The sequence below is a fragment of the Artemia sp. Qi Xiang Cuo genome, chromosome 10 (assembly GCF_049724085.1).
Source record: "Artemia sp. Qi Xiang Cuo chromosome 10, ASM4972408v1, whole genome shotgun sequence".
In the NCBI taxonomy this organism is placed as follows: Eukaryota; Metazoa; Arthropoda; class Branchiopoda; order Anostraca; family Artemiidae; genus Artemia; species Artemia sp. Qi Xiang Cuo.
In genome coordinates, this window is record NC_142803.1 from 4722334 (window position 1) to 4740891 (window position 18558).

An 18558-nucleotide genomic window follows, 5' to 3' on the forward strand; every position below is an offset into this window, starting at 1 on the left:
CAAACCTTAGAAATCCTTGCAAATCAAGTAGTAAGGTGTATGTGTGTACGAACCATCAAGGATCATAAGCACCAACGACCCTAACCACCAGAGACCTCAACCCCCCAAACGTAACCTATCCCCAAACTCGAAGGGCGCACTCTCCCCTTCAGCTTTTTGGCCCCCTCCCCCCTCCAATGTTTTTTTATTTTTTTTATTTTTTTTGAAGTTTTTTTAAATTTTTTTTTATTTTTTTTTTAAAAATGATATATTTTTTTCAAATTTTTTTTACATGTCTTCGAATGAGATGAAATATACTTAAAACAAAAAAAAATCACATTTAATATTTTCCAAACTCAAAATGAGACTGGTATAGACATGTTAGTCATGACCTTTACTATTAGAAAAATAATGTTTGTAGTAGCACTTTTTTTTATTGGAATAAAATTTTTTGGGGTCTTCGAATTTATTCAACTTTTTTTTACGTATCTTAAAATGACATAAAATATGCTTACGGCTCTAACAATTGTACTCTATGCTTGCTCAGAGACACGATGTGGCTTTCCCACTGTTACTCTGGCCGGTTATCGACACTACCTAGTCTATTGCATGTATTAAATCAGTATTTTTTACGCAGTGGAACGATAAACACATAAGTCATATATTTAAAAAAAAGTGAAGATGGAGCATTTTAATAAAGTGAGTTCACATGACAATGTTATTGTAGCATTGAATACTGACAAGGAGAAGTATTTAAACTATGAAAAAAGTACAAGTGGTAGCACTATTGGAAATGTATGCATGCATTGTCATGACAGTAAGGAATCAAATTTCTTTGGAGTACCAAAAAAAGTCAACTCTTATGTTGGTAGATATGCGAGATTGAGATCTCCAGAGATGATTACACTCAAAAAGAATGCCAACATAAAAATAATCGTTGATGATAGAGGACAACTCCTTGCTACTATTGCAGGTAACACAGTACTTACTGATATATCCTGTCGTCAGCTTTCGGGTATTAGCATTCAACGGAAGATCAAAAAAGAAAGGCCTACTCTTCTACTAATATCATAAACAATATCTTGTCTACGTGCCGAAACTGTTACCTGTTTTAAAAATAATTTGATAATAGACAGTGAAATTGCCAGAAAAATAAAATTGACATTGGCAGAAAATATCACTATGGAATATAAAGATGAATCGATGAAAAACAAAGTACCAGCAAACGTTACTGCCATTGATCAAACAGTCAATGAACCAAATAATACCAAAGACGAAAAGCATATTGAGCCTGTCGATGACACACAAGTAAAAATTGTGTATGACTCAAAATGGAAAAATGATTATTCTACTGATTACGAACTAAGAGAAGACAATAGCTACAATACCAAGAGAGAACATGGTGAACTATTTTATGGAACAGATTCAAAATGTCCAAAGTTGATCATTGATATTAATAATGTATCATAATATATTTTTGTATTGATATTCCACATAGCATTATTTCATTTAAAAAATATATTATGCATTACATTGTTATGTGTTCATTATTTTTAGAGTAAGCTAGTATATCAAACGTTTAGAATGTCTATTAAAGCATCGGAGACGTAAGAAAAGGAATTTGCATACATCTATTGTCAGAAACATGGGATAACATATGAATAAATTCAGTATCAACATCCTTTGTCGGATATATCGGATAAAATTCACAAAATCTAAGTATCAGAGTGAATAATTTTCTTATCAACATCCTTTGCCAGATACATCGAATAAAATTCATAAAATCTAAGTGTCAGAGTTAATAAATTTTTTTTATCAACATCCATTGTCAGGTACGTCGAATCGAAATGACAAAATCTAAATTTCAGATGTATAAATGATTCAACAACATTTTTGAATAGATATGTTAGATAAAATTGACAAAATCTAAGTATCAGAGTGACTAACTTCTATATCAACATCCTTTTCTCGGATACATAGGATAAAATTGACAAATTCTAAGTGTTAGAGTGAATAATTTTTTTATCAACATCCTTTGCCAGATACATCGGATAAAATTGACAAAATCTAAATTTCAGAATGAATAAATTCATTATCAACATGCTTTGTCGGATATGTCGGATAAAATTGACAAAATCTAAGTGTCAGGGTGAATAATTTTTTTTATCAACATCCTTTGCCAGATACATCGAATAAAATTGATGAGTGAATAATTTTTTTTCAACATCCTTTGCCAGATACATCGGATAAAATTGACAAAATCTAAATTTCAGAATGAATAAATTCATTATCAACATCCTTTGTCGGATATGTCGGATAAAATTGAAAAAATCTAAGTATCAGAGTGAATAATTTTTTATCAACATCCTTTGCCAGATACATTGAATATAATTGATAAAATATAAGTGTCAGAGTGAATATATTTTTTATCAACATCCTTTGCCAGATACATCGGATAAAATTGACAAAATCTAAATTTCAGAATAAATAAATTCATTATCAACGTCCCTTTCTCGAATACATGGGATAAACTTGACAAAATCTAAGTATCAGAGTTATTATATTCTATATCAACATCCCTTTCTCAGATACATTGGATAAAATTGACAAAATATCAGTATCAGAGTGAATAAATGCTTTATCAATGTCCCTTAAATGCATTATCAACATCACATGACAGATACATCGGATAAAATTGACAAAATCTAAGTACCAGAAAGAATAAATTCATTAAATTCTACATCAACATCCTTTTCTCGGATGCATAGATTAAAATTGGGAAAATATAAGTGTTTGAGTGAATATTTTTTTTCATCATAATCCTTTGCCAGATACATCTAATAAAATTAAAGAAATATAACCGTCAGAGTGAATAAATTCATTATCAGCATCCTTTGTTGGATTTGTCAGATATGACAGATAAAATCGACAAAATCTAAGTATCAGAGTGAATAAATGATTTATCAACATCCTTTAAATGCATTATCACCAACATTTGTCGGATATATCTGATAAAATTGACAAAATCTAAGTATCAGATTGATTAAATTCTATATCAACATCCCTTTCTCGGGTACATGGGATAAAATTGACAAAATCCAACTGTCACAGTGAATAATTTATTTTTTAACAACATCTTTTATCAGTTACAACAATTATAATTAACAAAATCTAACCATCAGAGTGAATAAATGCTTTTTCAGCATCCTTTGTCCGATATGTTGAATAAAATTGACAAAATCTAAATATCAGAATGAATAAATGCTTTAACAACATAATTTGTCAGATATGTTGGATAAAATTGACAGAATCTAAGTATCAGAGTTATTAAATTCTATATCAACATCCCTTTCTCGGATATATGGGATAAAATTGACAAAATCTAAGTATCAGAGTGAATAAATTCATTATCAACAATCTTTGTCGGATATGTTGGATAAAACTGACAGAATATAAGTATCAGAGTGATTATATTCCATATCAACATCCTTTTCTCGGATACATGGGATAAAATTGACAAAATCTCAGTGTCAGAGTGCTAAATGTTTTATCAACATCCTTGAAATGCATTAGCAACATCATTTGTCGGCTATTTCGGATAAAATTGACAAAATCTAAGTATCAGATTGATTAAATTGTATATCAACATCCCTTTCTCGAATACTTGGGATAAAATTGACAAAATCTAAGTATCAGAATTATTAAATTCTACATCAACATCCCTTTCTCAGATACATGGGATAAAATTGACAAAATCTAAGTATCAGAGTGAATTTATCAGAGTGCTTTATCAATATCCCTTAAATGCATTATCAACAACACAAGACAGATACATCGGATAAAATTGACAAAATCTAAGTACCAGAAAGAATAAATTCGTTTTCAAAGTTTTTATCGGATACATCAGAAAACAGTCATAAAATCCAAGTTCTATTCATTTTGACTTCATGCACCGTTACGTTGAATTTAGGTTAGACCGGTTACAGATGGCAGCATACCCGCTCATATACACAGTCATAGTGAGAGAGATATTCAAAAAGTTGAGTTAATTTAGGTTCACTTAGAGTGGCCAGACATGCATTGGAATAAGCAAACACCCACCCAGACACACAGTCAAAAAGAGTGAGAGAGATAAAAACACATACAAATACGTAGATTTAGACACAAAAACCGAGAAAGACATGGAGTGTACACCGCGATGGCGCATACATAGTGAGAGACATGCAAAGTCGACAAAGCTTCATTTCATTTTTCAAGGTTAATTTAGACTAGCTTACGTGCGCGCACGCTAGGTTATGTACGTATTTGTATGTGTTTTATCTCTCTCACTCTTTTTTGCCTGTGTAACTTTGTCGGACATATCCGACAAAGGATGTTTATAATGAATTTATTCACTCTGATACCTAGATTTTGTCAATTTTATCCCATGTATCCGAGAAAGGGATGTTGATATAGAATTTAATAACTCTGGTACTTTGATTCTGTCAATTTTATCCAACATAACCGACAAATGATGTTGTTAAAGCATTTATTCATTCTGATATTTAGATTTTGTCAATTTTATTCAACATATCGGACAAAGGATGTTGAAAAAGCATTTATTCACTCTGATATTTCGATTTTTTTAATTTAAATTGTTGTAGCCGACTACGGAAATTGATAAAAAATAAATTATTCTCTCTCGTACATATATTTTGTTCATTATATCTATTGTCCTGAAGAAGAAGGTTCAGATGTAGGATTCAATAAACCTGATAACTCGATTTTGTCGACTCTGTTCCATGTGAATGTACAAGAGGGGCTGATATCAATATTAATAAATCTGATACTTATGTTTTGTCAATTTTATCCGATATATCGGACAAATGATGTTTATAATGCATTTAAAGGATGTTGATAAAGCATTTATTCACTTTGATACTTAGATTTGTTCAATTTTACCCTATGTACCCGAGAAAATGATGTTGATATGGAATTTAATCATTCTGATACTTAAAGTTTATCAATTTTATCCATCATATCCGAAAAAGGATGTTGATAATGAATTTATTCACTCTGAGACTTAGATTTCATCAATTTTATACGATGTGACTGGCAAAGGATGTTGATAAAAAAATACTCACTCTAACATTTAGATTTTGACAATTTTAATCTATGTATCCGAGAAAAGGATGTTGATGTAGAATTTAATGAATTTATTCTTTCTGGTATTTAGATTTTGTCAATTTTATCCGATGTATCTGTTATGTAATGTTGATAATGCATTTAAGGGGTACTGATCAAGCATTAATTAAATCTGACGCTTAGATTTTGTCGATTTTAACTAATCTATATGAGAAAGGGGTGTTGATATAGAACTTAATATCTCTGATACTTAGATTTTGTCAAGTTCATTCCATGTATTTGAGAAAGGTATGTTGATAATGCATTTATTTGCTCTTAGAGTTAGATATTGTTAGTTTTACTCTATGTGTTTGGCAGTGGATGTTGAAAAAAAAGATTATTCTCTCTGACACTTATATTTTATCAATTTTATCCGGTATATCTGGCAAAAGATGCACTTAAGAAAATTATTCACTCTAACGCTTAGATTTTGTCAATTTTATCCGACATATCTGACAAAGGATGTTGATAATGAATTTATTCATTCTGAAATTTAGATTTTGTCAATTTTATCCGATGTATCTGGCAAAGGATGTTGATAAAAAAAATTTGTTCACTCATCAATTTTATTCGATGTATCTGGCAAAGGATGTTGATAAAAAAATTATTCACTCTGATACTTAGATTTTGTCAATTTTATCTGACATATCCGACAAAGGATGTTGATAATGAATTTATTCATTTTGAAATTTAGATTTTGTCAATTTTATCTGATGTGTCTGGCAAAAGATATTGATTAAAAAAAATTATTCACTCTAACACTTAGACTTTGTCAATTTTATCAAATGTATCCGAGAAAAGGATGTTGATATAGAATTTAGTCACTCTGATACTTACAATTTGTAAATTTTATCCGAAATATCTGATAAAGCATATTGTTAAAGCATTTAGTCATTCTGAAATTTAGATTTTTTCAATTTTATTTGATTTATCTGACAAAGGAAGTTGATAAAAAAAAATTTCACTCTGAAACTTATATTTTATCAATTTTATTCGATGTATCTGGCAAAGTATGTAGTTTAAATAAAATTATTCACTCTGATACTTGGATTTTGTCAATTTTATCGGTAACATCCGACAAAGGATGTTGATAATGAATTTATTCATTTTGAAATTTAGATTTTGTCAATTTTATCCGATGTATCTGGCAAAAGATATTGATTAAAAAAAATTATTCACTCTAACACTTAGACTTTGTCAATTTTATCAAATGTATCCGAGAAAAGGATGTTGATATAGAATTTAGTCACTCTGATACTTAGATTTTGTCAGTTTTATCCGACTTGTCCGATAAAGGATGTTGTTAAAGCATTTATTCATTCTGAAATTTAGATTTTGTCAATTTTATTTGATGTATCTGACAAAGGATGCTGATAAAAAAAATTTATTCACTCTGACACTTATATTTTATCAATTGTATTTGATGTATCTGGCAAAGGATGTTGATAAAAAAATTATTCACTCTGATACTTAGATTTTGTCAATTTTATCCGACATATCCGACAAAGGATGTTGATACTGAATTTATTCATATGTTATCCCATGTGTCTGACAATAGATGTATGCAAATTCCTTTTCTTACATCTCCGATGCTTTAATAGACATTCTAAACGTTGGACGTGCTAGCTTACTCTGAAAATAATGAACACATAACAATGTAATGCATAATATATTTTTTTAATGAAATAATGCTATGCAGAATAATCATACAAAAATATATTGTGATACATTATAAATATCAATGATCAACTTTGGACATTTTGAATCTGTTCCATAAAATAGTTCACCATGTTCTCTCTTGATATTGTAGCTCTTGTCTTCTCTTAGTTCGTAATCAGTAGAATAATCATTATTCCATTTTGAGTCATACACAATTTTTACTGGTGTGTCATCGACAGGCTCAATATGATTTTCGTCTTTGGTATTATTTGGTTCATTGACTGTTTGATCAATGGCAGTAATGTTTGCTGGTACTTTGTTTCTCATCAATTCATCTTTATATTCCATAGTGATATTTTCTGCCATTGCCCTTTTTATTTTTCTGGCAATTTCACTGTCTATTATCAAATTATTTATACACATGTAAAAGTTTCGGCATGTAGACAAGATATAGTTTATGATATTAGTAGAAGAGTAGACCTTTCTTTTTTTGATATTCCGTTGAATGCTAATGCTCGAAAGCTGACGATAGGATGTATCAGTAGGTAATGTACCTGCAACAGTAGCAAGGAGTTTTCCTCTTTCATCAACGATTATTTTTATGTTGGTATTCTCTTTGAGTGTAATCATCTCTGGAGATCTCAATCTTGCATATCCACCAACATAAGTTTTTTTTCGGTACTCCAAAGAAATTTAATTCCTTACAGTCATGACAATGCATGAATACATTTCCAATAGTGCTACCACTTGTACTTGTTTCATGGTTTAAATACTTCTGCTTGTCAGCATTCAATGCTACAATAACATTGTCATGTGAACACACTTTATTAAAATGCTCAATCTTCACTTTTTTTTAAAGATATGACTTATGTGTTTATCGTTCCACTGCGTAAAAAATACTGATTTAATACATGCAATAAACTAGGTAGTGTCGATAACCGGCCATAGAGTACCAGTGGGAAAGCCGCATCGTGTCTGAGGAAGCATAGAGTACGACTGTCAGAGCTGTAAGCATATTTTATGTCATTTTAAGATACGTAAAAAAAAAGTTGAATAATTTCGAAGTCCAAAAAAAAATTTTAGTCCAATAAAAAAAAGTGCTACTACGAACATTATTTTTAAAATAATAAAGGTCATGACGTATCTATCTATACTATTCTCACTTTTAGTTTGGAAAATATTAAATTTGATTTTTTTTTGTTTTAAGTACGTTACATCTCATTAGAAGAATTATAAAAAAAAGTTGAAAAAAATATTTCATATTAAAAAAATAATACAACAAAGTTAAAAAAAACCAAAAAAAATAATAAAAAGGGGGGAGGGCGCCAAAAAGTTGGAGAAGAGGGGGGCGCCCTTCGAGTTTGGGGATAGGTGACGTTTGGGGGGTTGACGTCTCTGGTGGTTAGGGTCGTTGGTGCTTTTGATCCTTGATGGTTCGTACTCACATACACCTTACTACTTGATTTGCAAGGATTTCTAAGGTTTGTTCTGAGTTTCATTATTAAAATTCTTTTCTTGGCATTTACATCTCTCTTAGTATCAACTTTTTAGTATACTATAACGTTAGACCCCATTTTTAAATTGACAACACTGTTCAAACACCACTTGTGTATTATACAGAACACATCGGAGAGGTAAAGCTAGGTCAACTCACTATGTCATTCTATCATCATTAACCATTTTCATAGATTGATGTTGTCTCAAATTTATAGCAAATTGCCTGAGTTAACAAGCCCTTCCGGGTTACCTTAACTGCTAATCAGTTTAGCCCTTTTTTCTCCATCTTCATATGATTCCAATTCGCAAATTTTATCTAGCTCTGTTTTTTCCCTATTATTCAATTAAAATCGTTGATACAGTTCAATTCGCGAATGTTATATCCTTTTTTGCAAATTGAGTTAGCTTTTAACACCATATATCAATCAATCAATCAATTCTAGGTTTAGCCTACTATTCTTTAATTAGCAACTTCCTTAATTATATAACTCAATGAATATCCATAGATACCCAAAATTAATACAAAACTTAGATTTCTTTCCAAGAAAATATTTTGAATACGATTTGGCTGTATCCAATTCACAAATGTTATCTAGCTGTTTTTTTTTCTATTATTCAATTAATATCGTTGATACAGTTCAATTCACGAATGTTATATCCTTTTTTTGCAAATTGAGTGAGCTTTTAACAGAATATGTCAATCAATCAATCAATTCTGGGTTTAGCCTACTATTCTTTAATTAGCAACTTCCTTAATTATATAACTCAATGAATATCCATAGATACCCAAAATTAATACAAAACTTAAATTTCTTTCCAAGAAAATATTTTGAATACAATTTGGCTGTATCCAATTCGCAAATGTTATCTAGCTCTGTTTTTTTCCTATTATTCAATTAATATTGTTCACACAGTTCAATTCACGAATGTTATATCCTTTTTTTGCAATGAGATTTAGCGTTTAACTGCATATGTCAATCAATCAATAAATTCTGGGTTTAGCCTACTATTTTTTAATTAGCAACTTCCTTATTTATATAACTCAATAAATATCCATAGATACCCAAAATTAAGACAAAACTTAAATTTATTTCCAAGAAAATATTTTGAATACGATTTGGCTGTATAAACTGTTATGATGGTTCAACACTCTCACAACAAACTTCAGACTAATCAAAAATTTTTTCTACTCTAAAAATATACGCTAGTCTACTATAGAAAGTAAAATATCTTTGATTTAGAAACAATTTTATTGAGCATAATTACAACAATAATAATAATCACTGATTCAACTTGTTTTCATCAATATATTTCACTAGGGCATCTAATGCTGCCTGAAGTCTATTTATATGCACAATATTCAGTTTTGCAGAAAACATAATTGCTGCTCCATTTTAAATTTGCTCAATGATATCACATATCTAGCATACATATCATCCCATTCAAGGCATAGTCTACAGCCTCCTGTTATTTCCACAGCCACGTTTGGTACTTGTAAATCTTTGCTGCTGCCGGCTTCACCATCAACCTCCAATAGTGTAAATGCTCCACTCATTTTCTCTACTAATATCGTCTCATATAAACTATTCTCTCTGAATTCAACTCTCTTACTAATATGAATTGCAATGAAAATCACTCCTTTTATTCGAATCCAATTACTAATCAAGTTATCATATATAGAGTAACCTCCGCTCTCTCTGATTGGCCCTAATCTTTTGATATCTTTTGACTCTTAAAAGTGACTCTTATCGGATATCTTTTGACTCTTAAAAAGTGAACTAGAACTTTCATTTTCCAATCAAATGAGCCCTCTCTGAAGTTTTTACGAGAATCTCTTTCATAAGAACCATACACGGCCCAAGAACAACAGTTACAATGCCTACCCCCTGGGCCCTGGAGGGTTGTATTGACACCGGATTTTTTGATATCTAATTTTTGAACAACTAAAAAAAACTGGCTATCTTAAGGCCCCCCATGCCCCCCCAGGGCGTCGGAGGGGGGGACTAGTTGCCCTTAAATCTCTTGACTCTTAAAAAGTGAACTAGAACTTTCAATTTCAAATCAAATGAGCCCTCTATGAAGTTTATACGAGCATCCCTTTCATAGGAATCATACATACCTTTAGGGCTTAACTTAGAACGCCTTCTCCCGGACCCTGGGGGGCTGTATGGACACCACAGTTTTTTTATCCGACCTTTGAACTATTTTTTTTAACAAAATGTCTACCTCAAAATTTTTATCAAATGGGTTTGGAAAAAGAAGGCGTGGGGGGGACTAGTTGCCCTCGGATCTCTTTTGACTATTAAACTATGAACTAGAAATTTCAATTTCAAATCAAATGAGCCCTCTCTGAAGTTTATACGAGTATCCCTTTCATAAGAACCATATATGCCCTCGGACATAACTTACAACGCCTGCCCCCAGGGACTGGGGACTGTATCGACACCCTAGTTTTTATTATCTAACTTTTGAAAAATTTTTAAATTAATGGCTATCTCAAAATTTTTATCGGATGCATTCGGGAAAAATGGGCATGGGGGGGGGACAATTTGCCCTCCAATCTCTTTTGACTCTCAAAAACTAAATTAGAACTTTCAATTTCCAATCAAATTAGACCTCTCGGAAGTTTTTACGATTATCCCTTCCATAAGAACCATATAAACCCCCAGGGCATAACTTAAAACGCCTGCCTTCGGGCCCTGGGGGCATGTCGACCCCGGAGTTTTCGTTATATGGTCTTTGAACTATTTTTTTAAAAATTACTATCTTAAAGTTCTTATCAGATGGGTTTGAGAAAAAAAGGTGTGGAAAGGGGGAGGGCTAGGTGCCCTCCAATTTCTTTCGACTCTTCAACATTGACCTAGAAATTTCAATTTCCAATCGAATGAGTCATCTTTGAAGTTTATACAATCATTCTTTCCATGAGCACCATATATACCCCCTGGGTATGATTTACAACGCATGCTCCCGGGCCCTTGGGGGTTGTGTCGGCACCAGAGTTTTGTTATATGATCTTTGAACCATTTTTAACAAAAAAGCTTACTCAAAATTTTTATCAGATACATTTGGGAAAAAAGGGCGTGGAGGGGGACTGTTTACCCTCCAATATCTTTTGACATCTAAAAAGTGAACTAGAACTTTCCATTTCCAATCAAATGAGCCCTCTCTAAAGTCTATATGAGCATTCCTTCCATGAGAACCATATATGCACCCAGGAGATAACTTATAACCCTTGCCCTGAAGACTTTTAGGGGAGTTCCATGCTCAAAGATATAATCTCCGGAACTTTCAACAACGTTGAACAAAATGGCTATCTCAAAATTTTGATTGGATGTGTTTGGGGAAATGGTGGGAGTGGAAGGGAAGTTAGTTGTCTTCCAATCACTTTTGACTATTAAAAAGGGCACTAGCCATTTAAACTTCCAGTCAAATGAGCCCTTTTTGAAATTTTTATGACAACGCTTTCTATAAAAACCATATATGCCTCCAGGCCATAACTTACAACCCTTGCCCTGAGGGCTGTAGGGGGGAGGGGGGTGTCATCCTCAAAGACCTAATTTCCAGAATTTTCAACTACGTTGAACAAAATGGGTAGCTCAAAATGTTGATTCAATGTGTTTGGGGAAAAGGTTGGCGTGAGAGGGGGGTTAGTTGCCCTCCAATCACTTCTTACTGTTAAAAAGGGCACTATCCCCTTGAATTTCCATTCGAATGAGCCACTTTTTAAGTTTCTACAACAAAGCTTTCTATAAAAAGCTTATATGCCTCCAGGGCATAACTTAAAAACCTTTCCATTGGGCTGTCGGGGAGTGTCCTCCTCAAAAACATATTTTCTATCTGGAAATCAACTACGTAGAACAAAATGGCTATCTCAAAATTTTTGATTGGATGTGTTTGGGGAAATTGAGGGCATGGAAGAGATGTTTGTTGCCTTCCAATCACTTTTGACCCTTGAAAAGGACACTCGAACTCTCAATTTCCAATTGAATGAGCCCCCTTTGAAGTTTTTACGACGACTTCTTCCATTTGAAGTGCCTCTGGGAAAAAAAAACAATAATAAAACATTGGAGCCACATGGTCTTTACTATAGGCAATGCTATAACGTTACCTCTGATTAATTAAAATAAATCCACGAGACAAGTCTTCCAAAGAAAAGTTAAGTCAAGAATGAGCAAAAATAAAGTCAAATAATCTTCAAAACGTAAAACTATCACACATCACCATCAATAAATAAATGGACTCGAAACAAACATAAATTACAATAAATAGCCAAGTCAAAGTCAAAACCAGCAAAAATTAAGATGAGTAGGGTTGATAACCCCCATGCCTTCTCAAGACCAGAACACAATTTTCGCTTTACTGAAAAAAAAAAACAAATGACCATGGGTTGTCAGTTTAATTGACATTATACTAACATTTTTTCCTTAAGGTTTTGATAATTTTTTACTAATTAAAGTAAGAAAGGTGAAAATATTTCAAACATATTTTGTTTTCAGTGAAGCGCAAATTGTGTTGTGGTCTTTTTTCACGCCTCCAGGGTATAACTTACAACCCAGGGCATATGTGACCAAAATATCTAGTATTTTTTGTGAAATTTTATCACTGTTTGTGAAAATCACTGACTATTAAAAGGATTTGATCCCTATTGAACTTTTATTTATTTATCGTCATGGAAAGGCATTGTGGTCACCGAAATTATTTACAACCCTGGCCCTGAGGGCTCTGGGGGGAAGCGGTTGTCATCCTCAAAGTCATAATTTTCAGACCTTTCAATTACGTTAAACAAAATGGCTAACTAAAAATTTTGATTTGATGTGTTCGGGGAAATGGTGGGCGTGGGAGGGGGGTTAGTTGCCCTAAAATCACTTTTAACTATTATAAAGAGCACCAGCCCTATCAATTTCAAATCGAATGAGCTTTTTTCGAAGTTTCTAAGACAACAAATGGCCATCTCAAAATTTCTATCAGATGCATTTCGGGAAAATACAAGGTGTGGGGAGGGGTATCCACCCTCCGATTCCTCTGAATCTTAAAAGGGCACTAGAACTTCTGATGAAAATTGATCACACATACTGTCTTTGATTTCCTCGAGTGCTTTCCAAGGTTATACTCTTGGGAAAGCACTCAGAATCTTAGGTATGCCAACAATCCACAAAAACTTCCACAAAATACCACAAATTAGGAACAACTTTTTGGCTCATGTCCCCTACCCCCCCCCCCCAAAAAAAATATATCCAACAAAATATAATACTTTCTTACAGAAAACAATCTCTAAGATTGTTTATGTAAATAATGGCAAATTCCAAAAGTTACACTTGCTGTCCCAGGGGCTGTGAGGCCCAATTTCCTGTGGAGATTGGGATGGGGGCTGGAATTTTTATTTTGTTTTTAGGAAGAATGTTGATAGGTCCAAGGATTGGCTAAACGTGTTTGGAAACATTCAATGGAATAGTATAGCAATATGGTACATCAGTAGCATATTACCACCACTCTAACTCTAAGTATTAAAACTCACATAATTCACAAGAAACCTGCTTGTCAATAGTGAATGGTTAGGCTACAAGGGGGTGGGTTGGGCTTTAGCAGTCATCTGAAGCAGCTCAATATGAGAGCTTGCGTTTTGGATCTTGTAGTTTTTTATATACATTTAGCCCAAATAAAATAACAATATATTTATTACACTGAAAATGCAACACTTGCCTCAACAAAATTATATTTTTAATATTTGTAGGAAAAGTGTGTTAAGCAATGGGCTTGAACTTACAGCCCTGTACAAAAAAAAAGTGTATAAATACACAAACGGATTTGATAAATAGCATAAAATGAAATAAAAGTTGTTTTTTTTTTAATGTCTTTCTTTACACCAAGCAAAGTTTGGTACCCTTTTATGATGACCTAACCCTGGCTTCCATAAAGAAAAAAAGGAAGAATCATAAGCAACAAAAATTTAGATAAATCCCATAGAATTTCCTACCTCATTTTTAGAACATAGGTAGAATACTCCAAATCCCTTTTTTCCATTGTTATTTTCATTTGTCTTACTTTCCTTTTGGCTGGTCAACCTTACATGTGGAGGGGATTTTTCACAGTGAAAATTGTCTGAGGAGAATTTTCCAAGGAGGTGGGATTTTCTGCAGGTAAATCTGCAGATGGTCTATTTTTATGCCTAACATTCCCTTCACTGAGACAAACTTTGTCCCTTGAGACTTTCTATACATATAACAGAAAATTTTCATTGAAGATACAAATTCTGACAGTCTTCATGAGTCTTAGCACTGTAGTACTAGGCCAACTTTGTGTTAGACATCTGTAAAAAAAAAAAAAAAAAAAAAAAAAAAAAGAACCAAAGAGAAACAATGTGCACAATTCATACACTACTAATTTTAAAAAAGCCCCCCCCCCCCAAGAAAAAGGAAAATAATCTCTTTATTCTATACAGAACATATTTAAACTCTTAATTTCTGTTATAATAGGGTTTGTTTGTCTAATCTTCAGGTTTACCTTCCTTAGGCTATAGCCATTAATTGGCTATAATAAAAAGGCATTGAATGGTCTATTCACTTTATTCCTAACTCAATAATATGATTTGGTAGAACTTTACCTAAAGAGCTATAATCCATAATTTACTTTTGTGTCAGAGCTTATGTTACTTTCCAATTTCAGGATTTAAACACATTAGGTTATCTGACCATTTTTGTTTTGCCAACAAGCATCGTTGCCAAAACATATTTCTATCAAGGGTAAGAAAGGTAATTTTTGGTTATGTTTCACAAAAATTTCAAATAGTATCAAATTGTAGGCAAGGTAAAAATTTATAAAAAAAAAAGAAGGATTGTTAGTAACACTTCTCAAATTAGTTACAGACTCCTAAACTTTCTCAAACCGGAATGCTTTAATTATGTTTCACCTTAAATTGCAGTTAGGAGCAATCTAAGGATTTCTCCTTCTAGATCTCCAGAATGATGACTTAGGTGTTCTTTTCAAAGTTCTTTGGTGACCAGGTGCTGTTGCATGATCAATTGTGTTTAGATTCTCCAGATGACCACTCACCATCCAACCTTCTTTTGCAAACATCAAAGGATTCCACAGTAACTGTTTCTTCAGGTAGTTTTTCCAAATGTTCATAATTCGCAATGAAAATGCGGAGTGCAGACTTTATATATGGTAGACTGTTTGACTAGTTTCTGATGGTGACCTCTAATTCTTGAGTTGGTACGAGCAATAGGGAACAACGATGAGAGAGTAGTCATTAACTTATGGGTTAAAACGGCATCCCTTCTATTTCTCCTGGAAACAAGTGTAGAGATTCGGCTTTGATAGTCTTACTGAGTTTGAGATATGTCATGAGAACCTAGCGTGCCGAACATGTTACCCCCTTGATGGGGGTAGTCTTGATGCAACCTATTGCCCAAAATACTTGATAAATTCAATTCAAAATCACATGAATTGAATTTATCAAGTATTTTGGGCAATAGGTTGCATCAAGACTACCCCCATCAAGGGGGTAACATGTTCGGCACGCTAGGTTCTCATGACATATCTCAAACTTTTGAGATATGTTTCAGTGGGGAACTGTGCGGCGGCCACCCGTCAGATCAGGTGGGTTCCCTAATCTCGTGGTCGGTACGGTGGGTAAAAAAACCAATTTTTTGACATGTCTTGAGAAAATGTTCTGCACGCGGGGGATTTCAATGGGTTGCCCTATCTGCTGTTCGGCACGGTACTGTTCGGCACGTTGGGTCACTTACAGAAATTTCATGACATGTAAAAAAAAAAAACTTTATACCAGGTTCGGCACGAGAATTTCTTCTGATATGTCCGAAAATTTCCGACATGTCAGAAACACTGGCTTAATGGATTTGTTTTGCATTGCAGTAAGGACGCGATAAATATTAATTATTATAAATACGATAATAAATAGTACCAACCTTCACAAAATAATAGTGAAATTATACTGTTTGAAAGTTATTTAAAATTTACAGCGTAAACTAACTGTTATTGAAAATAACATTACAAAACCTATTTTAATTAACTGGGTCTATTTAAATGATTCAATATACTTTGACTCATATTATACACACAGAATTAAAAAAGTGTAATTGTTAGACTTTATATATGGTAGACTGTTTGACTAGTTTCTGATGGTGACCTCTAATTCTTGAGTTGGTACGAGCAATAGGGAACAACGATGAGAGAGTAGTCATTAACTTATGGGTTAAAACGGCATCCCTTCTATTTCTCCTGGAAACAAGTGTAGAGATTCGGCTTTGATAGTCTTACTGGGTGGGAAAACTCCCTCATGTCAGATATCATCCTGTTGGTACGTCTCTTTGCATCTTCAAGAACTTTGTCTTTTATAAGATATGGGTTTGTCTATAATAAGTCCCATAGTTAAACTAGCACCAGCAGCAAGCCTCTTAGCATGAGTGCTGAATTTTAGTTCCTTATTAATAGTAACACTAAGATCTTGCTCCTTATTTACAGAGGAGACTGGTGGCCAATGAAAAAACGAAAGCGACAAGGATTCAGTTTGTTTATGTGAATGATATGGCACTTGGCAACATTAAATTCAAGAAGTCAAGCCTCAACCCATTAACCAAGCAGTCAAAGATTATTTTGTAGAAGGGCGGGATGAAATTCACCAGACAAGGCTGATCCAAGAAGCTACAGGTCATCTGCATAGAGAGTTGATTTACTTCTGATAAGGGAAGGACCATCACTGATGAAGATAAGTCTAGGACCCAAAACTCTTACCTGAGGAACTTCATTCAAAACATGTGTAGAGGAAGATAGAATACGATCACCAGAGTCATTGAATAACTAAACTTATTGTAATCGCATATAAAGAAAATCAAAGATCGAGATCCGGGATTTCTCTTCAAGCTTGAATGGATATAATTTAATTGCAAGTCGCTTGTGACAAACTTTGTCAAAAGCTTTACAAAAGTCAAGCAGAATAATATTAGTAGGCACCATAATATCAACCAACTTGGAGATCTGATCACATAATTCAAAGAGTTTGGTATCAACAGATTGTCTTGAATCAACGGTACGTTGTGAACTGCGCAAAACATTATTTGCTTCAAGATGTTTAACAACTGCAGAATTGGTTATTCTTTCAAGAACCTTAACAACTTCTGATGTCTCGTTAATTTGTCAATTATTTTTAGCTATTTCGTTTCTACCCCTTTTAAATTATGGAAAGATATGCGCATTTTTCCAATCCAGCGGTAGCCTGGAAAGATTTAATGATGACTTGAACAGCAGGGTGAGAGGTTGACAAAAAACTGTACGATATTTATGCAGGATACCTAAGCAAATGCCGTCTGGACCAGCATATTTATACTGTTTGACGGATATAAGGTCCTTTAGAACTAATGTATCAGTAATTAGATTTGGTTTCATCTTATGTGATGCATCATATAAAGGAGGTGTGGGATAAACAATCATGGAATTGGAGGGAAAAACAAATGAGAATTGTAAGTTGAAAATTTCAACTTTCAGCTCAGGATCAGCAACTTATTGACCATTTTGCTAAATATCTGGGACTGTTTGTCTGCTAGTACATTTTTGAGTGGCATAGCAGCAGAAAGGTTTAGGGTTATCCTTAACATCCTCAGCCAATTTTTCCTCAAACCTTCTCTTCAACTCCTTTATTTGGTTGGTTGTCTGATTATGAAAAGATTTGAAGACTTGATAACTTTCTGTTATCTTCTTTTATCTATAGCGATTCCATGCTCGATGTTTTCTGTTGATTAGTTTTTTAGTTCAAGAAGTTAAACTTTTTGCCTATTTTGCCCAAAAATTCTGGTGCAAGACTCTTCAGCATGCAAAATTTTTATTTTTATATTTGACCAACTCTCATCAATATCGTTAGTAATGAGCTGTTTCCAGTTAATATTGGTAAGTATTTCCGAGACTTGCTTATAGTTGACATATTTTCGTTGCTTAGAAGAAGGTTGTTTAGTAGGAAAAAATAACTTAGAAATAATTACAACATGGTCGCTACTACCAACAAGTATGGTTATTACATTCTTAATAAGAAGGTCAATATTACTGAGAATAACCACATCAAGAGTATTGGAAACTCAACTTTCCCTGAAATGAGTTGTTTGTAATATTATTTGACAAAGGGAATTATCAGGAACGGCAAATGAAAAAGGGAGAAGCTCCAGTGTAAAAACCAGATAAGTTAATTCATTGGATTTCAGGAAGGTTAAAGTCCCCCAGAAGGACAAGATCATAACTGAAAAAATTGGT

At 33.1% G+C, this 18558-nt stretch overlaps 2 protein-coding genes across 4 annotated transcripts in view; one reads left to right on the forward strand and one right to left on the reverse strand.

The window, feature by feature from the left end:
• The window catches only part of LOC148947385 (uncharacterized), a 66461-nt gene extending 51466 nt beyond the window's left edge, over positions 1-14995 (reverse strand). For 2 of the 3 annotated variants that reach the window (XM_089095830.1, XM_089095828.1), the window contains exon 1: positions 14900-14995. In XM_089095830.1, coding sequence (XP_088951956.1) covers positions 14900-14918 — 19 coding nt within the window. In that variant the 5' untranslated portion in view covers positions 14919-14995. The remainder of the gene's footprint in view (positions 1-14899) is intronic. The other variant, XM_089095829.1, reaches the window with a different exon arrangement.
• The window catches only part of LOC148947383 (uncharacterized), a 278197-nt gene that overhangs the window by 130412 nt on the left and 129227 nt on the right, over positions 1-18558 (forward strand). The gene's annotated exons all lie outside the window — the stretch shown is intronic.